The sequence below is a fragment of the Oxyura jamaicensis genome, chromosome 10, assembly GCF_011077185.1.
Source record: "Oxyura jamaicensis isolate SHBP4307 breed ruddy duck chromosome 10, BPBGC_Ojam_1.0, whole genome shotgun sequence".
In the NCBI taxonomy this organism is placed as follows: domain Eukaryota; kingdom Metazoa; phylum Chordata; class Aves; order Anseriformes; family Anatidae; genus Oxyura; species Oxyura jamaicensis.
The window spans coordinates 9,075,835-9,102,950 of NC_048902.1; the positions used below are offsets into that span (position 1 = coordinate 9,075,835).

At 61.4% G+C, this 27,116-nt stretch overlaps 4 protein-coding genes across 8 annotated transcripts; 1 reads left to right on the plus strand and 3 right to left on the minus strand.

Moving 5' to 3' along the window:
* The first annotated feature begins 1,106 nt into the window (after positions 1–1,106).
* On the plus strand, positions 1,107–13,152 carry MAN2C1 (mannosidase alpha class 2C member 1). 4 transcript variants are annotated; one of them, XM_035335734.1, is made up of 27 exons: positions 1,107–1,246; positions 1,504–1,629; positions 2,281–2,404; positions 3,177–3,247; positions 3,452–3,629; positions 4,076–4,265; positions 4,612–4,718; positions 4,927–5,037; positions 5,454–5,645; positions 5,951–6,067; positions 6,548–6,643; positions 6,948–7,093; positions 7,539–7,662; positions 8,159–8,280; positions 8,773–8,858; positions 9,381–9,551; positions 9,641–9,723; positions 9,894–9,988; positions 10,103–10,207; positions 10,400–10,556; positions 10,896–11,039; positions 11,141–11,250; positions 11,873–11,952; positions 12,052–12,197; positions 12,409–12,512; positions 12,584–12,781; positions 12,821–13,152. In XM_035335734.1, the coding sequence occupies exons 1-26, from the start codon at positions 1,119–1,121 to the stop codon at positions 12,699–12,701; spliced, it is 3,231 nt and encodes a 1,076-aa protein (XP_035191625.1). In that variant the 5' UTR covers positions 1,107–1,118; the 3' UTR covers positions 12,702–12,781; positions 12,821–13,152. The 4 variants fall into 4 exon arrangements, with proteins under 4 accessions (XP_035191625.1, XP_035191626.1, XP_035191627.1 ...); XM_035335735.1 differs by having other exon boundaries at positions 5,553–5,645; XM_035335736.1 differs by lacking the exon at positions 1,504–1,629.
* Positions 13,153–13,346: 194 nt separating this feature from the next.
* Positions 13,347–17,845, minus strand: NEIL1 (nei like DNA glycosylase 1). 2 transcript variants are annotated; one of them, XM_035335738.1, is made up of 9 exons: positions 17,348–17,843; positions 16,536–16,655; positions 16,308–16,386; positions 15,130–15,229; positions 14,869–14,993; positions 14,645–14,672; positions 14,249–14,310; positions 13,841–14,054; positions 13,347–13,700 (listed from the first exon to the last, which is right to left on the minus strand). In XM_035335738.1, exons 1-9 carry the CDS (start codon positions 17,764–17,766, stop codon positions 13,681–13,683), a joined length of 1,167 nt encoding a protein of 388 aa, XP_035191629.1. In that variant the 5' UTR covers positions 17,767–17,843; the 3' UTR covers positions 13,347–13,680. The 2 variants fall into 2 exon arrangements, with proteins under 2 accessions (XP_035191629.1, XP_035191630.1); XM_035335739.1 differs by lacking the exons at positions 13,347–13,700; positions 14,645–14,672 and having other exon boundaries at positions 13,847–14,054; positions 17,348–17,845.
* Positions 17,846–18,179: 334 nt separating this feature from the next.
* Positions 18,180–20,009, minus strand: COMMD4 (COMM domain containing 4). The gene is made up of 8 exons (XM_035335740.1): positions 19,875–20,009; positions 19,693–19,764; positions 19,529–19,594; positions 19,313–19,352; positions 19,072–19,191; positions 18,710–18,790; positions 18,354–18,527; positions 18,180–18,269 (listed from the first exon to the last, which is right to left on the minus strand). The coding sequence occupies exons 1-8, from the start codon at positions 19,875–19,877 to the stop codon at positions 18,229–18,231; spliced, it is 597 nt and encodes a 198-aa protein (XP_035191631.1). The 5' UTR covers positions 19,878–20,009; the 3' UTR covers positions 18,180–18,228.
* A 4,116-nt stretch (positions 20,010–24,125) lies between these two features.
* On the minus strand, positions 24,126–26,761 carry LOC118172432 (zona pellucida sperm-binding protein 3). The gene is made up of 9 exons (XM_035336337.1): positions 26,243–26,761; positions 25,864–25,982; positions 25,683–25,786; positions 25,323–25,500; positions 25,129–25,249; positions 24,930–25,021; positions 24,522–24,658; positions 24,363–24,452; positions 24,126–24,288 (listed from the first exon to the last, which is right to left on the minus strand). Exons 1-9 carry the CDS (start codon positions 26,591–26,593, stop codon positions 24,158–24,160), a joined length of 1,323 nt encoding a protein of 440 aa, XP_035192228.1. The 5' UTR covers positions 26,594–26,761; the 3' UTR covers positions 24,126–24,157.
* Positions 26,762–27,116: the final 355 nt, after the last annotated feature.

Sequence of the window (27,116 nt, forward strand, 5' to 3'; positions counted from 1 at the left end):
TTTACCCACTTAGTCTTCCAGCTCCAAGGAGCTTTGATTTTGGGAAGTGTTGCTATTTAGCTGGGGCTGACTGTGCTCGTGTATTTTTCCCTCTCAGTATTGAAGAAAACATCTTAAGTACCAAACCAGAATGTGACAGCTGCTCTGCGTGTGCGTCTGTGTGTGCGGGCAAGAGAAGGCCGAGGGGTGGAATGGGTGTCGGTGCATTTCACTAGTGAAATCCACGTAAGGGATATATTTTTTTTTTTTTAAGTATAGAAGTTTAGCAGATACTTAAACACGGGGAAAGATTTTGCTTTTAAAATGAAGTTGGCGTGGACTTTGTAAGCCACACCAGACAACTGCACTACCTATCCACCTCACAGGAGGCAGTTCTCCTTGCACGAACCAGGCTCTAAGCACGCCCAATTTGTCTCTGGTGTTTTGGAGCGGGGTTTTGCTGCTGCTTTAACCTCTGGCAGGGGTTTTGGAGCTGGCGGGCAGAGCTGGGGCAGCGGCTGTGTGCCGAGGGGGGGCAGGCCTGGGGGGGAGCCTTCGTGGCTGAGGAGCAGAGGGGTCTGTGCAGGGCCCCGGGGGGTTGAACTCATGTGCAGGTGCTGTGCAGAAGGCAGATCTGGCTGTGGTGGCGAGCAGGAACCTCCTGCAGCGAGGGAAAAAGGGGGAAAAAGAGAGGGAAGAGCCCAGGAGGGAAGAGCTCAGGGGGGCTGGAGGCGGGCGTGGGGTGCTGGGGGCCTTTTCCTTCCCCAGCTGTAACATGGGCACAGCGTTGGGGGTGCCCCAGCAGCCTGCTCCTGCACGGTGCCCAGCAATGGTGGGAAGGCCCCAGCCTGTACCGTAACTGGAAAAAAAAAAAAGGTTTTATTTTTATTTGGCGTTACTGTTTGTTTGTGTGGTTCTCCTCCATCTACTGTGAGCGTGACTGCAGCGCGGCACGTCCATTAAAACATCAGGGCTCAGCCGTGCCTACAGCCCCTTCTTCCTTTAAGGGGGACCCCGAGGGGCCTGGAGGCGAGGCTGCGGGCCTCGCCGCCCCCTCCCGGTTAATTACAGCCGGTTAATTGCTTAATTACACCGGCCGGGGGGGGGGGGAGAGGAGGAGGAGGGGGCGCGGGTGGCGCATGCGCAGTGGCGGCGCGGCCCCCGGCATGGCGGCGGGCGCCATGTTGAAGCACCGGCGGACGGCGCTGGAGCGCGTCGAGAAGTTCGTGTCCGCCGCCTACTTCACCGACTGCAACCTGCGGGGCAGGTGGGCGCCGGGCAGGGGCTCCCCGGGCCGCCGCCGCCGCGCTGGGCCCCGCGGGGGGCTGAGGGGAGAGACCGCGGCCTGCTCTGTGCGCCCCCACCCGCTCCCCTCACGTTCCCCCTCAAGCGGCTGAGGGGAGCCGGGGGCGGCCCCGGGCTGAGGGGGGAGGCGGGCTGGGGGCGGTGCGGGGGGTGCGGGGTGCTCGGCCGGCCCCCCGCCGGGCCGTCCCTGTAGCCGTGCCCTGTCCGTGTCCCCTGCAGGCTGTACGGGGCCAGCTGCCCGCCCGCGGCGCTCTCCTGCTTCCAGAGCCCGCTGCGCGTCCCCTACAGCGAGGCTGTCCGGCAGCCGTTCGGGCCCGCGGCCGTCGGGGACTCCTTCGGGCCCACGTGAGTACCAGGGCCTCTGAGCTACCAGTGGCAAGCTGACAAATACCCGGGGCCGTTCCCCTGCCTGCCGGGTGCTGCAGGGCTGCCTGGGAGCCTCGGCAGAGGCAACGGGGTGCCCCTGCCATGGGGGTGCCCCTGTTTGTAACGGGAGGTCACAGCCTGCCAAAGGAACTAAGAATCGCGGTAAGAAGGGCCGCAGCTCCAACCTGTCCTGCCTCAGGCATTATACATGTCCCAGTGCCTTCTGGTTTTATTGGCTTTTGGGCTGCTGGGCAGCCCCACGGCTGCGTCTGCCAGCTGGGAGGAGAGCATCACCCCGCGCAGCTCGGCTCTCCGCTGGCTGCCAGATACCCAGCCCTTAGCGCTGCCTGACGGCAAGCACCACGAGGTAGGTTGCTTGGTTAAACCTCGGTCAGGCTGGCAGCTCGCTGGGAAGGGGAAGTGCAGCGAAATGGCACAGGACCGTGCAGATGCTGTGTGCTGCTTAAATCAAAGGTGGTTAAACGTGGGGCCAGGCAGCATCGTTACTCTGACACACCAAACTGGTGCGGTGCCCCCGCTGTGCTTCTTCAACAGAGGCTCTGAGGACAAGCGGCTTCCCTCGGGGACAGTCCTAGCAGTGGGGTGAGGTTGCTGCATGCTGTCTTCCAGGTGGGAGACGTGCTGGTTTAAGGTGGAGCTGAGCATCCCCCCGGCGTGGGCAGGGCGGGAAGTGCACTTTGTTTGGGAGAGCGATGGGGAAGGCATGGTGTGGCGAGATGCCCAGCCTGTACAGGTAAGGGGGTGCGGATCAGGGACGTGCAGAGCAGTTACCTCCCTCGCCCCTCTCTAACAGGATAGCAGAAACCCCCTCCTGTTTGTTACGCGCTCTGGAGTAGTGCCTGCAGGTGTTGTGGCAGGGAAATAACACATGGACAAGAACAACTGGAGGCCTGGACATTGTGAGGAAAAACATACAGATGTGTAGTTGTGGGGTTGTTCGGCCTCAAGAAGTAAACTCTGTAATATAGGTAATTAGGTGAGAAGCTGCCGTGCAGAGAGGGGCAGTGTTTGTGTAGGAGCTGGTACGGGGCGTGGGAGAGAGGGTGACGCTCGTGGTTCACCTGCTGTGCCTTGTGGTGGGCCACAAAGAGTCTGGGAGCTGTTTCTGAAGTTCAGTCCCAAAAGTCAAGTCTGCGGCTGGTGTGTTTGAGCGTTTCCTAGGGGTTGACTCCTTGACAGGAGTTAAAATTCTGGTCTGCAAAGTAGTCCCAGCTGGAAACCCCTTGCCTAGGCATTATCAGATGTCTTGCAAGACAGGTAGGCAAGCTCCGGGCCTGAGCTGTGCCAACAAGAATAACGGGCACAATTCTTGTGCCAACAAGAATAACGGGTCAGATTCTTGTCAGGACTAGCAGAGGTCAGCTCTGCTCCTGCAGTTTCCATGTCAGCTGTTCTGTGGGGAAGCAGGGTCCTACAGAACATGGGACCAGACCCTGTCCGTCCAGCTGCGCTGTGAAGCCTGCTGTCGTGGACTTAGGGGTTAAACGTGCTGCCTTTCGCTGCAGGGGTTGACTAAGGAAGGTGAGAAGACCAGCTACATCCTGACAAGCTGCCTGAAGGAGTCGGAGCCCCACAGGTGAGGAGTCAGCCTGGCCGAACCCCCTCCTGCTGGGGGATCTCAGACTTCCTTGAAGCCACGAGACCCCCAAACCTGCGTCGGGGCATCCAGCGGGTCTGCCAGGAGTTGGGGTTGGGCTGGTCCTGCTGTGGGGTGGGACCGGGCTTCCCCAGCTGCGTGCTCGTGGTCTGCGCCCTGACGGCTTCGTCCCTGTGTCCGCAGCGTGACGCTGTATGTGGAGCTGGCCTGCAACGGTCTCTTCGGGGCTGGCAAGGGCACCATGATTGCCCCCCCGGACCCCGACAGGAGGTTCACCGTGAGCAAGGCTGAGCTCGTCGTCTTCAACAGGGATGTCTATGAACTGCTGGTGGATCTGGAAATACTGCTGGACATGGCCCAGGTCTGTGCACCCGTTCTGTCATCCTTCCCACCTCCTTCTACAGCTCCCTTCGTTTTATCCCCTGCTGCTGTTCCAAGACTTGTCCTCCCACCAGGAGGCTCTGGAGCAACAAGTATTTGCTCCTGCTGCTTTAGCATAATTGACGTTGTCTAGAGCAGGAGAAAACCAAACGGGGAGAAGCCACAGGTGGTTGTTTCACCCATCTCCTGTTCCAAAACTGGATCTGTTTGACCAGAGCACTCTGTCCTTGGTGTACGTGTAACCCAGCTTTAGAAGGACGCGTGCACAGACAACAGGCTGTGTCTGTGAAGCAGGGACGTGGTGTTTGCCTGGCACCACTGGCAGCATCAGGTGCTGGAAGGAGGCAGGAGGTTCTCCCCGCGGCTAGTGTGGGTGCAGAAAGCTGTCCTGAGCTCAGAGTCAAGCTGTCCTCCTCCCAACCCCAGCTCCTTGGGGAGGAAAACCAGCGGAGCTTCCAGGCGCTGTACGCTGCCAACCAGATGGTCAACGTGTGCGACGTTACCGACCCGGCCACCTTCCCCGCTGCCCGCGACCTGGCGGCGGCCATCTTCAGCCAGGGGAACGGCGAGAGCCAGCACACCATCCACGCCATGGGGCACTGCCACATCGACTCCGGTGAGAGCAGCACGGCGTGCCCTCTCTGCTGGCTGCCCCCGAGCTTCAGGCAGCAAACCCTGAGGGAAGGGAGGGGGCTCTGCGCTGCCACGCAGCCGGTCAGATCGGGCACGTGGCTGGCTTGCTGTGCCCCCTGCTGCGGGATGGGTGACAGACCACCCTCTTCTGCCTGTCGGACTTCAGCCTTCAGCTTTCAGTCCCTGGAGGGGGCTTCGGTCTCAGCATTTTCCCTGCCTGATCCTTGAAGGGCAGCACAGCCCTGTTCCCAGAGGAGCCTGCCTCCCCCCGGTAGGTGGGCATTGTGCCGAGCGATAACCGCGCTGCGGCTGCGTCTCTGTCCCTGCAGCCTGGCTGTGGCCATACGAGGAGACCATCCGCAAATGTGCTCGGAGCTGGGTCACGGTTATCCGCCTGATGGAGAGCAACCCCGAGTTCACCTTTGTCTGCTCCCAGGTGAGTCCTCTCCCTCCAAAATGTTTGGGTCAGGAAGGGGGTTTGCTCTGGGCAGTGCTGGGGGTTGTTGCCAAGCTCTCTGAGGAGCTTTTCTTCTGCTTGTGGCATGCTCCTTCTCCAGCGTGACTCCAGACAAGAGGAGGGATGACCAGCAGCATCCTGTGTGGAGGCGCGGTGGGAGCCAAGGCTGTCCTCTGTGCTCTGGCAGGCGCAGCAGTTCGAGTGGGTGCGGAGCTGGTACCCGGGGCTCTACGCCCAGATTCAGGACTACGTGGCAAAGGGACGCTTCATTCCTGTCGGCGGCACCTGGGTGGAAATGGTGAGAAGCGTGGGGAGCCTGGCTCAGTGTGCCCTTCCCGTGCCATCCCTCTGCGGCCTGGCGCTGGGACAGGGCACAGCAGGGCCTTTGCTGCCCCTGTCTGGTCAGTCGTGAGACTCTGTGCGTGGTGTCTGGCCTTGTGAAAATACCATCCCTCTCCCAAATTGCTTCGTTACCTGAGAAGGGAGCCTTGCTATGTGCTGGCTGAGCTCTGTTCTTCCCTTCACCCTCCTCAAGGTTTCAAAGCTCCATGTAACTGCTCTCTGAGCTGCTCAGAGGGCACATCTCCTCGCTGCGCAGACAGAGGGGGATGCAGCAGAGCCTTGCTCCACCTAGAAGCCCTCAGGGCTGCTGCCCAGCCCCTGCTTTGCACTGCCTTGGGTTGTTTCCCTTTTGCAGTGCTGAGCCGTGTCCAGATCCTCCCTGGGCAGGGTGACAGCGGGTGGGAATGGGGATGCCCCCAAGAGCCCTCTCCCCGTGCCTGGCTCGGTTCACGTGATGTGCTTTGCCCCCAGGACGGGAACCTGCCCAGCGGGGAGGCCATGGTGCGGCAGTTCCTCCAGGGCCAGCGGTTCTTCCGGGAGCAGTTTGGCCGGATCTGCTCGGAGGTACTTGCTCTTTTCTTGCACGCCTTCCTTGCACGCTGTCTCCTTCCACCTCTTGCTGTGCTCGGGGGTTTCTCTACGGTTTCCCTTCCCGAGAGCACCTCTGGGTGCCTCACGTAGGTCTGCTTTTGGCAGCTAAAGCTGTGATGAGTGAATATCCAGTCCCCAGCATATCCTGCCAGGTAGCACAGGGTTAGGACTTGGTGTCCTTTGTGCAAGAAGGGCTTGGGGCCTTCCTGCCAGGACACCCCGACCGAGCTCAGGCTGCGGTGTGTGTGACTCCTGTCTTTCTTTTCCTCTGCTCCCAGTTCTGGCTCCCGGACACGTTTGGGTACTCGGCCCAGCTGCCCCAGCTGATGCGTGGCTGTGGGATCGGGCGGTTCCTCACGCAGAAGCTCAGCTGGAACCTGGTGAACGCCTTCCCGGTGAGCTGTGCTGGAGTCTGGCTGCAGGCTTCACCCCCTTCTTTCATGGCCAGTCGTTCAGCTCAGCTGATGCAGGTTTTTCTCCCAAAAGCTCAAAGTTGTGACCGGTTTGTGATGGTGGCAGTGTCCAGCCGGGCTTTAGGGGAGAGGGGGACACAGCTTGGCTGCAAATAACTGCTGCCTCCAGGTGTTGTTTTTTTTTTGCTCCTCACAAGCCCCCAGACAGGCAGCTGTGACCTGTCTGTGTGGGCTTCCAGTTCACGAGTTCTGCGGTGAGGGGGTTGAAACGTGCTCTCTGTTCACACATTTGTGGGGGAGATCAGTTTGGGAGCCTTGAGATGCTGAGCAAGGGGTTAGTTAATGGCTTGCTGACACAAGCACAGATTTCTTTTTGGGAACTCCTGGGGATGACGGGCTGTGTTTGTACGTTGTGGTACGAGGAGGCTGTTAGAGACACCACGCTTCTTGTTTCCCCTGCAGCATCACACCTTTTTCTGGGAAGGCATCGATGGTTCCCGAGTCCTGACCCATTTCCCCCCTGGTGACTCCTATGGGATGCTTGGGCGAGTGGAGGAGGTGAGCGGGGTTGCCAAACCTGCACGTGAAGTGCAATGCCAGCCTCGTGGGACCAGATCTGAGGCTCCTGGGGGAGGGCACTGCCTGGGAAGGGAACGGGATTGCTGGACGAAGGATTTTAGGGTGGCTGGCAGTCAGTTGCCTGCCTCTGAGATGTGTCCGTGCCTGATTCCTGTGGTTTTGGGTGGGGAAGAAGGCCAAGGCTGGACTTTGCACCCCAAAGGCTGGCCTAGCTCTCTTGTGTGGAGCTATGGGAGCTGGGGCTGCGTACCAGGGGAGTGTAGCTGTGCAAAATTCCTTCTAGATGCTGAAAACAGTGAAGAACAACAAGGACAAAGGACGTGTGAACCACAGCGCTGTGCTCTTTGGCTTTGGAGACGGAGGAGGGGGCCCCACGCAGAAGATGCTGGACAGGATGAAGAGGATGCGTGACACAGATGGGCTGCCGCGGTAAGAAGAGAGCTCCCTTCCTTGTCTTGCGCAGGCACAGAGCTCTTGTCACGGCCTCCAGAGGGTCCTACTGCTTCTACCAAAGCAGCTGTGTCCACAACATGTGGCTCAAAGCTCTGCCGAGCTTTATTTGGGGAAAATTCATCTGGCAACAAGGCAGGGTATAGGCCAGCTGCTGCCCCTCAGCAGAACCCCTCACCACTCCGCTGGCCCTGCCTGCAGTTTGTAGTTTGGGGTATTTCTGAGCTGAAGGTTTCCTTTGCTTCCACTGTGCTGTGGTGCTTTATACCTCTGTCTTCAGCCAGCCAAGAGCCATCCCTTAGAGATCATTTGGGGTTTCTGAAGCCTCACTTCTGGGTCCCTCACCTTTTCTGGTGAGGATACAGCACTAGCAGCTCGTGCGCTTCCCTCCTGACCCGTCGCTGTTTGTACATCGCTCCCCCAGGGTTCAGATGTCCACTCCCGACCGGCTTTTCTCTGTCCTGGAGAAGGAGTCGTCGCAGCTGTGCACGTGGGTGGGAGAGCTCTTCCTCGAGCTGCACAACGGCACGTACACCACCCAGGCGCAGGTGACTGCGGGACGGGGCAGCAGGCTTCCCCCAGGGACCGAAGCTGTTCGCAGGTCTCTTGGCCACTCAGCAGGCAGTTCCAGGGTTCCCTTTAGGTCTTGACTGTGGGAGCCACATCGTAGCCAGGACTCCGCAAGCCACATCTGACTGTTAGTCTTGAATCACTTTCTTCCAGGAGGAAGAAGGAAGCCAGGGCCCCGTTGGTCAATAACTGCCTTGTCCCGTACTTTAGCGGGGCCCTGATAATTGCAGAGGTGGGGTGAAGAGGAGTAGGGAGGGAACAGGCAGGAGGAGCCTGGCGTGGCGATAAGCTGTGCCCTGTGCTGGGAGTTGTAGGGCTGAAAGCCAGGGTGACCTGTGGAAAAAATCCCACTGGTGTTACCTCCGAGTAACCAGCTTTCTTGCATGGAGCTGGGCTTTTTGCTGCTGGTGTTAGCAATCCCCTTGTAGCTCCAGAGTTCCTAAGGATCTTCCTTCTCTTGTTGGTTGGCACTAGATAAAGAAGGGGAATCGGGAGTGCGAGCAAATACTCCACGACGTGGAAGTTCTCAGCGCCTTGGCTCTGGTGCAGAACAGCTCGTTCCAGTATCCTGCCAGCCAGCTGCAGCGGCTCTGGAGGTGGGGGCACACACGAGCACTGACTGCTGCACGCACACTGCTCCTTCAGACACTGATCGGGGCTCCACCTGGAGTGTCACAGCGCCTTGCTTCTCCTGCTGGAATCTCAAACCCTCGCTCCAAAGCCACTGGTTGCTCTAAGCTCTTCCTGCTCTCCTGGCTGGAAGCTTCATTTCCAACCTAAGCTTATCCTTGGCCAGTTTTGGCTCGTCTGAGGTTGTGCAACAATATATGTGGTAGCCCCAAGGGATTTTAAAAAAATAGCTCTTACTCCCCATGGCTGTGGTTTGCTAAGATGACAGCTGACAAGTCCTAACACAAAGGGATTTAAAGGGTGCTATGCAAAAAATCTTGTTCTCCCAATTACTTGCTAATGGAGGCACAGAGAACAGTTAGTAGGTTTGTCCATCTTGCAAGCAGGGCTTGGAAAGCTCCAGCAAGTCATCTGATCTCCACAGAGCCTTTTCACATCGTTCCTCTTTTCTGTTTTAGGTTACTGCTGCTCAACCAGTTCCACGATGTGCTGCCAGGCAGCTGTATCCAGCTCGTGGTTGAGGATGCCCTGCAATACTACGCAGGTGAGCGGGGATTTGGGCTAGGTGGACACAACACTCTTGGAACACACTGCCTCTTGCCTGCTGCAGAGGTTTCAGTCTTGGACTGCCTGGCACTGTAGGTTGAACCTGTGCAGGACAGTCACGTGCCAGTAATTGTGCTAATTCGGCTGGGGAATTACCAAAAGGTGCTGATTACTGAGTTTTTGCACACTGTTTGCACGCCAGGAGAGACCCCAGCAAAGGTGGGAGCTGAATCGGTCCTTCCTGCCCATGGGTGGTTACAACAGCTTCCTTTCTTACAGCTCGGCAATTTTCCAGCTGAACTGGCATAGCTCCTCGTAGCCTTGTAATAACAAAGTTAATAATTGTAAACTTTAATTGCTTAATAGATAATAGTCATTAATATTAAGAACAATTAGTAATTGTAGCTTGGAAGTAGCCAAAGTATGTGTAAATTGCACAGGAGCACCAGATAGGAGAAACTACCTGCCTGGGCTGAATTCAGGCCTTTTTTTAATTATTTTTTTACTTTTTTCCCCTCAGAGATCCGCAGGGCTGGTGCTCGGCTGCAGGAGGAGGCTGTGCAGTCCTTATGTGGGGACCTGCTGCAGCCCCAGCCCGGGCATGCCGAGGGCACCCTCGTGCTGAACACTTTGCCCTGGGAACGGACCGAGGTGATCTCCAGGACTGGGCCAGCCGGAGCAGAGGTTTTAGGTTTGTCTAACTCAGGGAGCTTTTGTAGCAGAACTTCTTAAAAGGGCGCGGGTCTGAGGATGTTGAAGCAGAGCCTCTTTCCTTTCCAGCTCTGGTGACAGCCCCCAGCATGGGCTACACGATAGTGAGGGAGCCGTTGCCACCCCCGCAGCCTGTGACAGTGGTGAAGCAGGTGAGCACAGCTCTGCTGTTCCTCGGGTTGGGGTGCCTGCATCAGAGGCTGACTGGGGAGAAATCCAGGGAATCCAGTGTGCAGAAAGCCAGCATATTAGACTTACAACTGGGGACCTGGTGTCCGCCTCGCCCCATGGAGTCATGGCTCTGCTTGTCCTTTCCCCCCAGGAGGATGGCTCCATTACCATGGAGAACGGGGTGATTGCAGTCTGCCTGGATGCGATGGGCCGCCTGACTTCTCTTCGTCTGGCACACTCTGAGAGGTCTGTCTCTCACCTGGTGCCTGGAAGTAGGCTCCTAAAACTTGCCTTGGGCTTTTTGCTCTGTGTAAACCCTTCACAACTGCCACATTTTAAGTTGCTGTTTCTCTGTTCCAGGGAGGCAGTTGCAGATGGCTGCCGTGCCAACCAGTTTGCTCTCTTTGATGATGTTCCCCTGTACTGGGATGCCTGGGATGTGATGGATTACCACCTGGAAACCAGGTAGAGGAGCAGGGCATGCAGCACTCGGATTCTGACTTTGCTTTGAGTTTCTTGCCTCGCTGTCAGTCTTAGCTGTAACAAAATCTCAACAGCTCTCCTGTTTCTGGGCATTCACCCTGGAGAAGCGAGTACATGATTTGGGATCCTGGATCTTCCATGCCAGGACCAGCTCTGCTTTACCCCTTTCTCTAGGAAGCCAGTGACAACGCTGCTGAAGCCTCTGGAAATCACCCTGGCAGGGGGCCTGCGGGGAAGTGCCAGCTTCTCTCTGCGGGTTGGGAAAAGCAGCACCTTAACCCAGGAGATCGTCCTGGATGCCACATGCCCGTACATCCGCTTCCTGACCCAGGTGTGGCCATTAGCTGCTGTGTTAGGGACGGGTAGCGTGCAGGCAGGGCCCTGGGAAGCTGAACCATGCTTCAGAATTACGTTTCCCCTCATTTCCTCCTCTGGAGCCTCCTGTTGCCTGTCCTCCCCTGCATTAGGTCCCCCGTGGGACGGAATGGAATCAAGAGCATCACTTTACCCATTTTCAGATTCCACTTCACCATTTTCAGGCTCCAGGGCTGTTGTACGGTTCCTGGTCCTGGACCAGCCTGGGTGGGAGCTGGCTGCTCTGCGTTGGGGACAGATGAGTGCGCTCTCTGCCTGCCAGACCCCTCTGACGCTGCCCTTCTATTGCGTTTAGGTCGAGTGGAACGAATCCCACAAGTTCCTGAAGGTGGAGTTCCCTGTGCAGGTCCGGAGCACAAACGCCACCTATGAGATCCAGTTTGGGCACGTGCAGCGGCCAACGCACTGGAACACGTCGTGGGACTGGGCCCGATTCGAGGTGAGAGGAGAGGTTTATCTGGTGCGAGGTCCCGTGGGGGCTGCTTTTCCTCCCAGGCAGCAGCTTCGTGTGACAGATACGTCCCCTGGTGCCTCCTGCAGGTGTGGGCTCACAAGTGGATGGATCTCTCCGAGCACGGCTTTGGGGTGGCAGTGCTGAATGACAGCAAGTACGGCGCGTCGGCACGCGGGAACGTCCTCAGCCTCTCGCTGTGAGTGGGGCCGGGGTGGTGGCGGAGCTGCAGTGGCCACTTTGACTTCTGAGGTGTCCCTTTCAAATCAAGGCCTGGTCCTGAACGATCATAGTAAGCAGGGAGAGTTTGGGATTAGCCAAAGTGGCTGTCTTCTGAAAGCTTTTGGCTGACTTAACTCAAATTGACTATGAGAATGTAATTCCTTGTGCTCATAGGTAATTTCTTAGCGATCAGATCAGATTTGCAGCAAGTAATTTTTCTGTTGCTGGCCAAAAAACACCCCTAAGGGAGGCTTAAAGGAGGGGGAAGGAATGGTGATGTTCCATATGCATGCAAAGCTCAGAAACTCTGTGTGTTTCAGTTTGAGCTGCAAATTTCGTGGGAAACCATAAAAACCATGGGAAACCAACCCTTCAGAGGTTGGTTTTAGTTTCTGGGACACCTTGTCCACAGTCCCTTGCCAGAAATCAGCAGAAATCATCTTCCACCTCTGGGCCTGGTCTCAGAGTAGCGTAAAGAAGGGGGAGGCAGCTGTCTTGTTGTGGTGCTCCGGGCTGTGTGGCAGAGGAACAGGACTGGGCTCCCAGAGGGTGCTGCAGCGATGCCCGTCTCACCCAGTCTCACCCGCCTCTTCCCTCAGGCTGAGAGCACCCAAGTCCCCCGATGCCAGCGCCGATATCACGCAGCACCGGTTCACGTACGCCGTGCTGCCTCACCAGGGTGAGTGGTGGCAGAGGGTGCCCCAGCCAGCCTCAGGGGGCACGCAGGCTGTCCCGTCTGCACGTGCAGAGAGGCTGATCCGAGGTTTTGGTGCTGCAGGTTCCTTCCAGGATGCGGGTGTGATCCGGTGCGCTTACAACCTGAATTTCCCCCTGCACGCGGTCCCAGCCAGCCGTGCCCAGTGCCCAGCCTGGAGTGCCTTTTCCGTGAGCTCACCTGCCGTTGTTCTGGAGACTGTCAAGCAGGCGAGTCCCCTGGGACACAGTGGGGAGGCGGAGGGGACGCTTTTTTACCCAACCTGGTTAAGCTGCGGTTGTTCTGCATGGTTCATCCCTGCGTCAGGACCCCCCTCATTTGCATGTCAGAGCAGCTCAGCCGTGACTGCTTGTGTCTGGCTGTCCCCCGAGGTTCCTGTCCCCTTGGGCTGAGCTCCTTTTCTGCGCTGTGTCCCCGAAGGCTGAGGACAGGCCCGACGCGGTGGTGGTGCGGCTGTACGAGGCGCACGGCAGCACGGCTGTCACCTGGCTGCAGAGCTCCCTCCCTGTTAAGGAGGCAATGCTGTAAGTCCTGCTGGAGGGCTGGGCACGGGCGGATTGTTGGCTTTAGCTTCACCAGCTGCCTTCTTCCCCAGCTGCGACCTCCTGGAGCAGCCGCTTGCCAAGGAGCACCTGGCGCTGGAGCAGCAGGGCATGAGGCTGTCCTTCACGCCCTTCCAGGTGCTCTCCATCCTCCTGGTTCTGAGGCAGTGAGGCCCTCAGTCACATCTTTTTGTGCCACAGCAACCTGGACCAATGCTGGGAGCTCAACTCACAGCCCAAGGCTGCCAGGAGTGCTCCTTCTCCCCCTGGAACTGAGCCTGGCCCCCTGTGCCCTCTCCCTGGGCTGGGAAGGAACAAGGACCGGGCGTTTTCACTGCCCCCAGGCCCGTGAGATTTCCCAAGAGTGGTTCCAGGGAAGAGCAGTCTTCCCTCCTTGCTGCCCCCACCCAGCTCAGGAAAAGAGAACAATCAATTTCCTCAGGAGAGGAGGAGTAAAGCTGCCCCCTGCCTCACCAGGGGGCTTGGGGAGCAGCAGCTTTCAGTGCTGACCCCATGTTGCAGCCTTTGTCCTTTCCAGACCAAAGCAGCACCCAGCTGCAAGGTGGGAGCAAGTGTAAAAACGCTACAGTTGTTCTCCAAAATAAGAGAATTATGTAAAAAATAAGTGTCCGCCTCTTACCTTACTTCCAGATGCCTTCACTTCTCTTGTAGTGTCTCCTACCCTGGGATCTCCCTCCTGGGATGGGGGGGGCAGCACTTACCTTTATTTTGGGGGTTTGGGGAGTGGGGACAGAGCCTGCTCCAGCCCATTGCAGGGAGGGGCTGGTACCAGCACAGAAAGGCAGGCACGCTGACTTCTGCACAAAATACTTTTATTAAGCAGCTAAAAACGGCCGTCTCAGTGATCCAGGGAGCAGTCAGACAAGGATGAGGAAAGGCACCGTTAGGCAGAGGGAAGAGGCAGAGCGACACAGCACCCGAAGACCTCGCTCTGTGCTCCTGAAGAACTGCTCCCGAAACCCAAGCCAGACCCGTGAGGTTTTAGAGAACACGATTAAAAACCGTAAGGGGAGGCACGCAGCCTGCCCCCAGCCCTGAGGCTGCAAGGGCTGTGCCTGAAAGCGTCCCCGGGGCCCAGGCAGCGCCGTGCTGGAGGAGGAGGAGCTGGGAGGAAGGCAGCTTGCGGAGCTCACACTGCGGGGGCTGCGCCTGGAAGGTGGGGAGGGAAACAAGGGGAAGAGAAGGGTTGGTGCCCCAGGGCCCCGCCGGCTCCTCTCCTGCCCTCGGTCACCATGCCACGCTGCTCACACGCTTGTGCTAGTCCAGAACTCACGGAAGCACTGCCTCACCTGCGCCCTTGCGTGCAGACGCCCGGCGTCTTGTTGCTTTGACTGGAGCCTCGGGCTCAGAGGAGGCCGGAACAGCAGCTGCTGCCCTCCTCGCACGGGCACGGCCCTTCCTCGGCGGGTCCGGCACTGCTTCCTCCTCTTCCTCCTTCTTCACGGCTGACGTTGTGGGGTTCTCTGCACGCCTAGAGCGCCGTTTGGAGGCACGGGTGGTGACCTGGGCGAACAGAGCCAAGGCTCAGCAGCAGCAACGTGCACGTGTTAGAGGAACAGGAGGGTTCCTGCACCACCCGGCCTGCTGCCTGGCCAGGAACTCCCAGGACGAGCCCCACGGTGCCTGTGGGAGCAGCCTGAGGACCCAGGACAACCTCTGGTCCCAGCAGGAGCCACGCCAACCCCAAAGCCTCGTACCTCAGCAGTCGGAGCGTCAGGGTCTGCCTTTGGGCCAGCGCGCTTCTTGCGGGACTTCTGACCTGCGTGAGAGGATGGGGTTGGGGCTGGGGTGAGGGGGAAGGAGGCACCCAGGCGACGGGGGCTGTAGGAAGGACTCAGGGGGGCTCCCTCTCCCCTCCCACCACCCTCAGGTGAGGACAGGATGTAGCTGCAGGCCTGGAAAGGCACCCTGCGGGTACTGGCAGGAAGCCAGGGGCATGGCAGGCTGCATCCCCCTCTGCCACAGGCATGAGTGCCCCAACAACTGCAGCAGTTGCCTCCCCAGAAGGGCCTGTGAGTGGTTCTCTTCCTCCTCCCCGTGCTCCAGCCCTCCCAGAGCAGGAGCGGGTCCCACGGGGAGCAGAGGGCACTCACCTCTGGGGGCCATGGGGCCAGGCTCGCCCTGCAAGGAAGGTGACAGAGCGGTGACCGGGGTGCCATCGCTCCCCAGGTACCACCAGCACAGCGGGCTGCTGGAAAGGGAGCGTCCCAGTGCCACAGCACCACGCTTGGGGGTCTCGAGAAGCAGCAACCGAGCTGGTGTCCCCCTGGGGGGGGTGGTAGGGGCACCCAGCCCCGGGCAGAGGCCCCAAACCCACCTGGAACCAGATGGTCCTGCCGTTGTGGTCGCGCAGGGAGCTCATGCCAGGCACCCCGTAACACTGCAGCCAGTTCTTGAAGGCGGTGTGGTTGTCTGCGTGGTCTGGGTCAAGGAGGTTTTTCTCTGGGAAGGGAGAGAGGAAAAGGGGCAGAGAAACAGAGCTGGGGAGGGAGCTCTACCCTGCCAGAGCCCAGCTCAGGCCCTGCCAGCTGTCCCCAGCCCATGCCAGCCGTCCCCATCCCCCAGCTCCCAGCCTCACCCGCTGCCACGACCTCCATGGGCACCGTGTGGCACAGCTCCAGCAGATCTGGGTTATCCCGCTTCAGCTTCAACTTCTTACTCAGCGTCAGGGAAGAATTCTGCAGGGGTGGAGAAGGGAAGTCACCTGCCAGCTGCCTCCCTGGGGGTCTCTTCACCCCCCAAATACCCATCTCCCCTGGCCCCCATGAGGAGGAGCTACCAAACTCCCCCCACAGGACAGGAAATTGGGGCAGCACACAGGAGTACCAGCAGTTTGTGAAAACAACCCTCAGGTCATGTTTTGTTTGTTTTGTTTGTTTGTTTCAGGCTTAAAGCAGCCACCCCCCTCTCCCCTAAAGTCATGAGATTGGAGTAGCCCCACAGCACGGGCTCCACTGCAGCCTTCCCCCGAGGTTTTAAGCTTGTGTTTGTTTCCCTTGCCCCTTCCTCTTTACCCTCTTTACTCCCTTGACCAAATACACAAGAGGCTCCCTGAAGGCACGGGCGCAGCTGAGCTCGAGTGCAGCACGGAGGCACGTGGCCAGAGAGCTGCCACAGCTCGGTGGCACGGCCACGTGAGGTTACGGAACGGCTGCGCATATTTGCTGCTCCACTGGAGGGGCAGGCGTGCTCGGACGGGGGTTTGTGGCAAGAGACAACAAGCTGGCTGGGAGAGCTCCCAGGCAGCAAGAATTCTAGTTGTGAAGGGAAAATGCCAGCTGTCAGGATGGGAAAGGGCTCAGGGGTTGTCAGGCAGCAGAAAGGGTTCAGTGACTACAGCGACTACACCCCCAAACCTGTCCACGCTGTCCCCAAAAAGCAAACACCTCCTGACAGCGGTGCGGGCAGAGGTGGGCTGTGTGAACGCGGTGGGGGTTCTGCCCCATCGGAGCGGGGAGCCAAACGTGAACTGAAACCGGCCTGAACCCTGCGCCACGACAGCGGAGCTGAAGCAGAGCTTTGCGCGCCCAGCTGAGCACAAAGCAGGACCAGAGTTTCACACCCAGCTGAGCCAGGGTCTAGAAGGAACCTGAGCCCCCTTTTTGGCCACACTGCTGAGCCCAAACCCCACTCAGTGATGTTTCTCAGCTCAGACCAGCTCCCTGCACGGAAGGCAAGAGGCTCCCAGGACTGAGCCCGGCAGAGTGGAGTGATGCCGAGCTGTGAAAGCACCGTGTGTTCCCATCTATTCCCCACCTTTTTCCTCCTCGCCTGCTCCTGATGCTTCAGGGCTTCCAGCACCGTCCGAGCCTTTTCAAAGGGAGGGATCTTCAACCTGAGAGAGTCCACCTGTCACAAGCCTGACCTCCCGTTTCTGACATGGCTTAGCACGATAGGCAAAGGCATTCAGGTTGGGCCTTGGAAGAGGCTGGACGTGGTGTGGTTTCAGCTCAGTGAAAAGCCTCATTACAAAATGCACCTCACCTGTACAGGATCTCAGCACGGAGGTAGTTGCCGATCCCATTGAAGTACTTCTGGTTCAAGAGGGCCTCACAGATGGGCTTGTCAAAAGCCTTGTCGTCCAAGTTCTTCAGCACATTCTCCCTGCGACAGAGCATGAGTACCAGGCTGGTGCACTTGGACACAGCCGTGTTACTGCCACCAAGGGCAGGAGCCCTGCATACAGCCTCCACAAAGCAGCCAAAATTGTGCTCAAGTAAGGGGCAAAGCAGCAAGGTGAAGAATCCGAGAACCATTAAGGTTGGAAAAGCCCTCCAAGCTCACCTGGTCCAACCACCCCCCTACCACCAATGTCACCCACTAACCCATGTCCCCAAGCACCCCGTCCAACCTTTCCTTGAACACCCCCAGGGACGGTGACTCCACCACCTCCCTGGACAGCCCGTCCCAATGCCTGACCACTCTTGTGAGCGCAGGGAAGAGGATCCCCAGCACAGGCACCCCGTATCCCCCCACACAAGGGAGTGCCGGGGCAGGCAGTGGATTCAGCCCAACCCTGCGTGCTGCTGCTCCTCCAGCCTGGGGCTTCAGAGACAGGGATCGAGGCAGCGAGCAGAGCCATGGGAGCTGCCAGAAGGCGCAGGGAGGAGCCGCGGGAAGGGCTCCCTGCCACTGCCGTGTCAGGTATGGAAGCGGCGAGCGCAGCACAGCCACAGCAGCACCTCAACGTGCCACGGCGCTGCCCGTGAGGGGCACGGACACCGCCCCATCCCCTCCCTGCACCCCTTCCCTCGCCTCCCTCCCCCCCAGCCCTCCGCGCGGTGCCGAGCCCCCACCTGAAGGCCTGGTACTCGGACAGCACGCAGGGCCCGCGGCCGGGCTGCCAGGCGTCGCCCAGCCGCCACGAGCCGAAGCGGCGGGCATCGACGAAGCAGAGGGCGCGCGGGGGGCTCTCGCGGGTGAGGAAGCGCAGGTGCGCGTGGCGGGGCGGCGAGGCGGCGGGGCGCAGCCGGAACCCCCCGGACATGCCGAAGCGGAAGACGAGGGCCTGCGGGAGGCCGGGGCCCAGCGGCTCCAGGAGCAGCCGCAGCTCCTTGCCGCGGGCGGAGGCGCCCAGGCGGTAGGCCTCGCTGCGGAACGGCACCTCCGGGCCGCGGCCCACGGCCGAGCGCTCGGCCCCGCCGCAGAACACCAGCCCGCCGCACGCCGCGTTGATGTAGCGCCCGGCCAGGGCCAGCTCCGGGCCCTCGGGCATCGCGACACGGCGACAGGGCCGCGACCGGGCCTCTCCTGACCCGTTGCCTAGCGACACGCCCCCAGGGCGGGGCTCCCCTCCCCGTTGCCTAGCGACACGCCCCCCCGGGGCGGGGCTCCCCTCCCCGTTGCCTAGCGACACGCCCCCCATTGGCCACACGCCACATAGAGCGGGACTTCCCACCCTCCCGCCCCGTTGCCATAGCGACGCGTGCCGCTCGCTCCCCATTGGCTGCGGCGTGCCCCGCGGCACGCCGGGAGTTGTAGTCCTTTTGCCCCCGCGTTGCCATGGCGACGGCGCTGCGAGGCCTGGAGGTCCCGCAGGCCCCGCGGCCTCCCCGGGCTCAAGGGGCGGGCACAGCTCGGGCTCGGCTCCGGCGCCTTTATTGGGGACTGTCCCCGGCCCCGCAGGGGGCGGCCGGGGCTTGGTGGGTGTGAGGGCAGCGGCAGAATCCTCCCGGGCTCACAGCAGGGTCTTCATCAGCGCCTGGGCCTGTTTCAGCTCTGCGGGAGAAGGAGGGGGCGGCGGGGCTGCGGTGTGAAGCAGGGGCTCTGCCCGCAGCACCCCGCCTGCACCCCCGGGCCTACCTGACAGCAGCACCCGGAACTTGTCCGCGGACACAGCCATGGGGACAGCCGCCACGCTGCCACCCCGGTCCCGCGTGCGGAGCAGCAGGTGCACCAGGGGCTCGCCCACGTCCCGCAGCTCGCTGGAGCTCAGCGTGTAGTCCACCCGCCACGAGACCGAGTCCAGCTGGCTCACTGCAGCGGGAGGGCAGGGTCAGAGCCTCCCCCCCCGCACCCTGCAGTCACCCCCCAAATAACCCAAACACCAAAAAATAACCCAGATGCATCCTCAAGAGGGAGAGACCCTGACCAGTCCCTCTCCCCTGCCCCTAAAATCGTGGGGCAGATGTACGGGGGGCACCAAGAGCTGCACTCACATCGCAGGCTGCAGGCCCTCAGGCTCTCCTGCAGGGAGCTCTGTTTCTCCTCGTAGGACCGGCACAACCCCGTGGCGTGTTCTGCCCAAGAAAACAAACAACACACACACAAAAAGCACCCACTGATGCCAGCTCCAGCCCTGCTGCAGCCAAACCCCAGGCGTGCGGCAACAGGACATGGCCTGAACACTTGGAAGAGACCCCAGGGGCAGACAGCGTGAGGGGGATGTGGCACAGAAAGGACAAGAGGGCGAGGACAGCCCCATCCTGCGCTGCTCACTGCAGGACAGCACAGCGGAGGCAGCGCCCGGTGCTGCCAGCTCAGCTGCGGGGCCGCCCCTGATGCCCACCCCGTGTCCCACCTTTGGGCAGCCCCAGCTGCTGCAGCTCGCTGGACAGGGACTCGCCATCTACGTTGTGCTTGGCTGCGCTGGAGAAGATAAAGTCAAGGACGGCGATCGTGGCTTTCACATCGCCGGACTCTGCGGGGAGGAGAGGATTCAGCCCGACGGTGGCCAGACCCCCTCTGGGAGGTGCCACCTCCTGCAGGACTCCAGGTGGGGAGCACGGGGCCCTCGGCAGCAGCAGAGGAGCAGGGCTCACCCAGCTTGGCATCTGACGTCAGCTTCAGGATCTTCTCATACTGTGGGAGATGAGAGCACGCACTAGTTATAAACAAAGTGATGCTTTGATTCCGTTAGCACTATAACTCTGCGCTGTGCTGTAAAATTATGACTAAGGCAAAGGCTTGGAGAGATTCTGTGGTCCCCGGTGGGGTGGCAGTGGATCGCCACATCCCCGGGGCAGCTGGGCACTCACGTCGATGGCCTCTCCCAGTAGCTCCCGCAGCACCTGGGCGCAGATCAGCTTCAGCTTCACGGAGGACTGGGGGGGGGACAAGGACGGGTCAGCGCCCCCCAAACGGCAGCCGAGCCCGGCTCCGGGGCCGGGGGGGGCGGAGAAGGGGGGCGCGGACACTTAACGATTTTGGCCAGGACGCTGATCTCGGCCAGCACCCAGTCGGGGCAGTCCAGGTCCCCGCAGAACCGGAACCGCTGCGGGGGAAAACGGCTATGAGAGCCCCGCCGCGGCCCCGAGCCCTCACGGGGAAAGCGCGGCTCCCGGCCCGCCCGCCCCGCTCCCCGCCGCCCGGCCCCGGCCCCACCATGTCGCCGCCGGGCGCCTCCCTCCGGCTCCGCCTCCGCGACCCGGAACCGCTCCGGCCCCGCGCTGCGCTCGGCGGAACCGGGCAGCGGGAGGGAGGGGACGGCGAGTCCCAGCCTCGCAGCTGGGGGCGGCACCGGGAGAGGAGCCCTCCCCCCCGCCACCAGCAGTGGGGCCCCGGCCCGGGCTGCAGCCGCCGGGGCTCGGTGCCCGCTCTGGGGCTCCTGGGGGCGGCGCTGGGGCCGCGGCCGGGTGGTGCCGCGGTGGTCCCGGGGTGGCCCCGGCCGGGTCCCGGGGGGGGCGCCGCAGCCGCGCGGGGCGCGGGGGGCTCCGGCCGGCGGGGGCGGGGCTGGGTATTGGCCCCGCCCCTCTGCTCCCGGCCCCGCCCCCCTCGGCTCCCGCCCTTCCTTCGCCGCGTTCCCGCTGCTCCCGACCTCCCGCCCTCAGTCCCCACTCAGGTCCGACCCTCACTACTCTCCCCCCCCCATAGTCTCGTGGGCGGGGCGGAATGGGAAGCGCTGCGTCGGGATTGGGCGCACCTCGAGAAGCCCAGGGTCGCGATTGGCTGCGGCGCGGAGCCGGGCGTGGCCAGGGGCTTAAGTGCGCGCGGGGGGAAGCGGGGGGGGTTGGCTCAGAGCTCAGCTGGGGGCTGTGTGGTTGGGCGGCGCCCTCTTGGGGCTTGCGTTAGGGAGGCTGAGAGCGGCGGTCCCGGGGCCTGAAAGCCGGCTGGGCGGAGGGGGGGCAGGAGCAGGGGCTGTAGTGTTTACTAAAAAGCCAAAGTGCTGCTGTTGTCAGAGCTTCACAACAGAGGATGATTTTTTTTTTTTTTTTTTTTTTTTTTCTCGTGGCATTTGGATTGTGCTACGTTTTTTCTCCCTACATCCTTATTTTCAGTTTGTATCCTTTTTTCTGGGTCATACCACTCTATAAAGGAATTGATTTTTTTTAATAGTTCCCCTGCCCATGCACTGGGTTTCACTGCCAACACGACCATTTCAGCTTGAGCACTGTGTTTCGCCCCTGGATCTCTGTTCTCAGTGCATGACGTGTATTTTCATTACACCATTGTATAAATATTGACTGATACTTGTTTAATTAGGGTTTTGTCCCTCATGCACTGGGTTTCACCACCAGTGTGTGGTCTTTGGTTCACATCCTCTGCTTAGCTTGTGCCTTGGGCTGTTATTCTCATTTTGTGATCTGTGATTTCAGGTCATGCCATTATATAAATATATAACCCTGCGCCCTGTGTTTCTTCATCTCCCTGGATCTTTATTTATTTATTTTCAACTTGTGTCCTGTGTTTCAGCTCCAGCTGATTGACACTCTATCTCTTTTCAGTCCCAGCTCTCCATCTCAGCACCAGCTGCTGGCCGCTCAGGAGCAGAGATGCTCAGCCTTCAGGCAGCTCCAGTCAGCTCTGGATGGTTTTGACAAGGCCATAAATCAATCGCTGTCATAACTTGAGTATTGCTATTAACTGTCATAGTTGTACTCTGTGCAAGTATTGATTGGTTAATTAATTGGCAACTGTTGCAAGCTATGTAACGGCACTGTACACTCAGCCCTTTTACGGCTCTCAGAAACGCGGGACTCAGCCCCTGCTGTCAAGCTCTGACGAAAGCAGCGCTTGGTACTTTTCCTGAGATGCAGCAGCCCCCAGCCGGCTTTCAGCCCCCAAGGCCGCCGCGCTCAGCTTCCCCTTCCCAGCCCCGAGAGGCCGCCGCCCGGGCCCGAAGGGCTCCGTCCCCAACGCCCAGCCCTACACTGGGCTCCAAGCCCCGGCAGCACCGACCCCCTCCCCGCGCTCTTAAGGCCCTGGCCTCACCCCGCGCGGCCCCGCAGCCAATAGCGACCCTGGGCTTCTCGAGGTGCGCCCAATCCTGGCTCAGCGCTCCCCGTTCCGCCCCGCCCACGGGGCTGCCGGGGAGTAGTGAGGGTCGGACCTGAGTGGGGACTGGGGGCGGGAGGTCCGGCGCGGCGGGAACGCGGCGATTGAGGGGCGGGGCCGCGTTGCTCGGGCGGGGCCTCTCCAAAGCCTCTCGCGCGCCCCCAGCCCCGGGGCTCCGCGGCGGGGCGGGGCTCGGGGACACCGCGGGGGCGGGGGCGGAAGCGGGACCCGCAGCAGGCGGTCGGGAGGGCTGGGGGCAGGGCACGAGCTGTAACGAGCCGGAGCTGTGAGAAGCCGGAGGAGCATCAGGCGCATGGAGCGTGCCGAGCTGAGACAGAGCTGAAAACGAACCACGGTGTATGAGCTGAAAAGGTAGGTCCGGGATGAAACACGCAGCAAGAGGTGAAAACGTAGATTCGGGGATGAAACCGCGGCTGTCAGCCAGCGCTGGGAATATCTGGAGCAGCCCTCCCCTGCAGCGCAGAGCTGCGGCGCGGGGACGGGGCTGAAGCTGTCACCCCGGGGCGAGGGGCACGGCTGGGGCAGCAGCCGGGGACTGCGACGCAGCCACAGGGACCGGCAGCGGCAGCAGCTGTGCTCGGGGCCAGCTGGCCCCAAGACCGGGTGTCCCCAGCACGGCGGCAGGGCCCCGTGGGAGCAGACATGAGTGAGGACTGAGAGCAGGAGGTCGGGCACGGCCGGGCAGCTCGGACTGCCCTCCCTCGGCCCCTGCCCCGCACCCCCCGGGACGCTGCCGGGCTGTCCTTTCAGCACTGGCTGATGGCAGCTGGATTTGACAAGGCCATAAATCAGTCGCTGTCAGAACTTGAATATCGATATTAACTGTCATACTGTACACTGTGGTTATTGACTGGTTCATTAATTAATTAGAATAATAGAATACTAAAGGTTGGAAAAGACCTCCAGGATCATCTGGTCCAACTATCCTCCTACCACCACCATCACCCACTGAGCCATGTCCCTAAGCACCACGTCCAACCTCTCCTTGAACACCCCCAGGAACGGTGACTCCACCACCTCCCTGGGCAACCTGTCCCAATGCCTGACTGCTCTTTCTGAGAAGAAATGTCTCCTAATTTCCAACCTAAACCTCCCCTGGTGCAACTTGAAGGCATTCCCTCCGGCCCTATTACTAGCTACCTGTGAAAGAGGTCGACCCCCAGCTCCCCACACCTTCCTTTCAGGCACTTGCAGAGAGCAATGAGGCCTCCCCTGAGCCTCCTCTTCTGCAGACTAAACCTCAGGACTTGTGTCCCAGGCTCTTCACCAGGTTTGTAGCCCTTCTCTGGACACGCTCCAGGGCCTCAATGTCCTTCTTGTAGTGAGGGGCCCAAAGCTGAACATTCCACTCGAGGTGTGGCCTCATGGCTGTGTACCAGCATTGAGTAAAGAGTCTATGGGCAAAACGGGGCTTTTCCTTTTCTGTTCAGCTTTCTTCTTTCACTACCTCATACATCAACTTCAGCCTGGTGCACACTGTCCTCCTGCACTTCCAGGACACATGCGACTGGATCCCTGCCTCTGGTGAGGGCTCATGGGCCCTGCTCCTCACACCCCTAGCCACCTCAGTCAGTTTCCCAGCCCCAGGCAGCAGCACTCAGCCTTTCTGGGGGTCTCAGAATCAAGGGACTCAGCCCCTGCTGTCAAGCTCTGACAAAAGCAGCACTTGGGTTTTTGGGAGATGCAGCAGCCCCCAACCGGCTTTCAGCGTCCGAGACCGCCGCGCTCAGCCTCCCCTTCCCAGCCCCCAAGAGGCCGCCGCCAGGGCCCCAAGGGCTCCGCACCCGACGCACAGACCCGAGCTGGGCTCCGAGCCCGGGTAACGCCATCGCCCCCGCGCCCTCTTAAGCCCCTGGCCACGCCCGGCTCCGCGCCGCAGCCAATCGCGACCCTGGGCTTCTCGAGATGCGCCCAATCCCGGCGCAGCGCTCCCCGTTCCGCCCCGCCCACGAGACTATGGGGAGAGTAGTGAGGGTCGGACCTGAGTGGGGACTGAGGGCGGGAGAAGATGGGCGTGGCCAAGCTCCAGCCCCGCCCCCTCCGGCCGGCGCCCCCCGCGCGGCGGCGGCGCCCCCGAGGAGCCGGGATTCGGCCAGGGCCAACCCGGGACCACCCCGGCACCACCCGGCCACGGCCCCAGCGCCGCCCCCAGGAGCTCCAGAGCGGGCACCGAGCCCCGGCGGCTGCAGCCCGGGCCGAGGCCCCACTGCTGGCGGCAGGGGGGGGTCCTCTCCTGGTGCCGCCCCCAGCCCCGAGGATGGAGGCAGCCCCGCAGCTGGGGCTCCGGCAGCCCCCCCCCCGGCGCGGCGGCGCAGGGAGCAGCACGGGCACAGCTCGTCCTTTGCAGGCTTTATTGAGGGCTCGCCCCGCGCTCACACAGCGGCAGATCCGCGGGCACAGCCCCTCCGCGCGATGCCCACGGCCACGGCGACCCCAGCCAACGCCACGGCCACGGCCACGCACACCAGCCCCGTCCCCGCGCCGGGCACCGTCACTGCTGCACCTGCAAAATGCAAGCAAGTCGTTAGAGCACGGCACCGGGGCAGAACTGCGGGGCCCTGGCTGTTTGGCACTTACCATCCCCTCCCTCCTGCTGCTCTCCAATGGCTCCTGGGTCCGCCGAGAGCAGCACGGGGCCGATGACCACGTCAGCTTCAATCTCTTTCCCTGGGCAGGACAGAACCATGAGCTGGGCTCACCCCATCCCACACGTCCCCACCCGCCCCAGGACCTTACCCTCAGGTGCATCCCGACGGAAGCGGCGGCCGGGCCATCGCTCCAGGGGGTTGAGCCTCCGGGAGAGCGCGGGGGGCTCACAGTTGCCTGTCTCACAGCAGCTGCAGATGTCCCGGGTGCCTTCCACCGGCACCCAGCTGGAGCAGGGCAGGAGCACTGTTACCTGGGTGGGGACCCCCAGCACCCACCCCTCTCTGGAGGTTTTGTGCCCAGAGGAACCCCCGGAGCATTGCCAAACCCAGGGCCACCACAGGGGTGGAGCTTGGGTTGGATGTCCCAGCACCTGGTGCCTCCTCGTCCATCCCACCCAAACCCAGAGAGGATCGGTGTCCTGTGCTCAGATGGCTTGGCTGCTGACCCTGTTTGGGTCCATAAAAACACCCTGGGGTCTTTGCCACAGCTACTCACGTGTTTCTGGCTTTGTTGAAGGAACAAGCCTTGTTCTGGGGGTCTGGGGCTTGGTCTGCTGGCGTCACCTTCAGGTGGCAGGTGATGTAGATCTGGGGGGAGGCAGGGGAAGAGCTGGGCACCTCTCTCTGGGGCCACAGTGCCCACGAGGACACAGCCTGGCTCAGGCTGGGCTTTGGGGACACGCACGCAGCCTTACCAGGTTCCTGGTGTCCCCCGCGAACCTGAACACATCGATCCTGAACCGCAGCATGTCCTCCTGCGGCCGCGGGGTTATGAAGGCAGAGCTGGTGTCATCCAGCCTCCCGTCCACCAGGCACCTGGACACAGGACGGGGGGTGTCAGCGTCCCAAAGCCCCCCCCCCCGAAGCACAGCGCTCACCGGGGGCTCACCCGTTGAAGTCGATGATGGCGTAGTGGGGCGAGGAGTCGCCGTCGGGGCTCAGGGCAGCCACGCAGCTGTCCACGAAGAGCCGCAGGGGCACGTGGCTCTCGGTGCTGACCTCCGCCTGGATGTTGAGGATGTCGCCCAGCTGGAAGCCGGTGAAGGGCCTCTCTGCGCTCCAGTCCTCTGCAAGGCAGAGCAGTGACAATGGGGGTGTCCCCAAGGGACAAGAGATGGAACCGCAGAGGTGACGCCCCGGGGAGCAGCACCCGTGCTGGATTTGGGTGTGTTGGCTGCCCCAGTTGGGCAACTGGGACCAGGGCTTTGCTGTACTGGGTGGTGAATACCCTCTGGTACATCCCACCTACCGTTCATGAGGCGCAGGGAGAACACCAGCCTCTCCTCGGCCGACAAGGTGGAGCTGAAGGGAGCCCAGGTGGGCCGGATGGCGTTGCTGCTCACGTTCTCCCTCCTGGCAAGGGACGGTGTCAGGACGCAGCCGCAGACCGAGGGGGTTAAAGGGGGGTGGCAAGGACATGGAGCCCTTACCTGGGGTAGTGGCACTCGATGGGGATGACGGCGGGGTTGGTGCGGATGATGACGGGGTTGCTGGCAGGGCTGGGGTCGTAGTTGATGAGCGTGCGGTAGATGAGGGCGTCCGGCGTCACCTGGGCAGGGAAAGGCTGCAAAGCTGGCAGCGAGACCACCAAGACCTCCCCACCACCCCCCACACAGCCCAGAACCATCCTATTCCCACCAGAAACCACAAATAAAAGGGTAAAATGCTGAGCTAGGGGCTTTGTGCCATGGGGGGTTGTCCAGGTAGAAGCACAAAGCGGCTTTGGGGGAAAAAAAAATCTCCTTTATGGGCACGACACCCCCTCGCCCCTGCCGCTCATCCAGGGCAGGGGGTGGGAGCGGGTCTCACCTGCACGACGCTGCCGCACTCGTGGAGGCCGGCGGCAAAGGTGACGGTGTTGTGGGCGGCGTTGAGCGAGGAGTGCTTGCATGCCGCCGGGCCCAGCGTCAGGTCGGCCACGTTGATGAGGCGCCCGGTGCCGAAGAGGTCCCTGTGCACCGTCACCACCAGCTGCGCCTCCTGGCACTGCACCGTCACGGGCTGCGAGCCGGGCACGGCCCGCGAGTGGGACTCGGCCCCCCAGGACCAGGCGGAGGGGTCTCCCCGCGCCCCCCAGGAGAAGTCCCAGGGCGTGTAGGAGGCCACCTCGGCCACCAGCCAGCAGAGCAGCCCCAGCGCCAAGCTGCCGCCGCGTCGCATCCTGCCTGCTTCCAGCACGCCCAGCTCAGGGATCCAGGGCTGCGCCGCGATGCTTTATATCCCCGAGCCCCCGGAGCCGTCCGCCCGGGGGGGACGGGGCGGCAGAGTCATTTCCGGGGTGCCGGGCCCCCCGTCCCGGGCTGCCCAAGGCGAGAGAAAACATCCTCGTCAGCCTCTTTGGGGGAATTGTTTAGAAAACTCAGCAGAAGCCGGAGACGGGGAGACGGGTACAAAGTGGCTTGTTTAGGTTACGCGCCGGGCGATAAGGGGCTTTTCAAGGCCCCCGGGGAGGTGACAGGAGCAGGGGGAGCCGGGGGGGGGGGCCCAGACCCAGCCACTTCTCGCCGCCCCCTCCTCGAGGAGCAGCCCTGCCCGGCACCGCCAGCCCCCTGGGACGCTGCTCTTCCCGCTCGGCCGCTGCTGCTCCCAGAGCCCCCAGCCCACGCAGGGGCTTTTTGCACCCCCCCCACGGGCTGCTCGAGCAGCAGCTGCTGGAGCTCCCTCACCGCTGTCATGAGCGTGG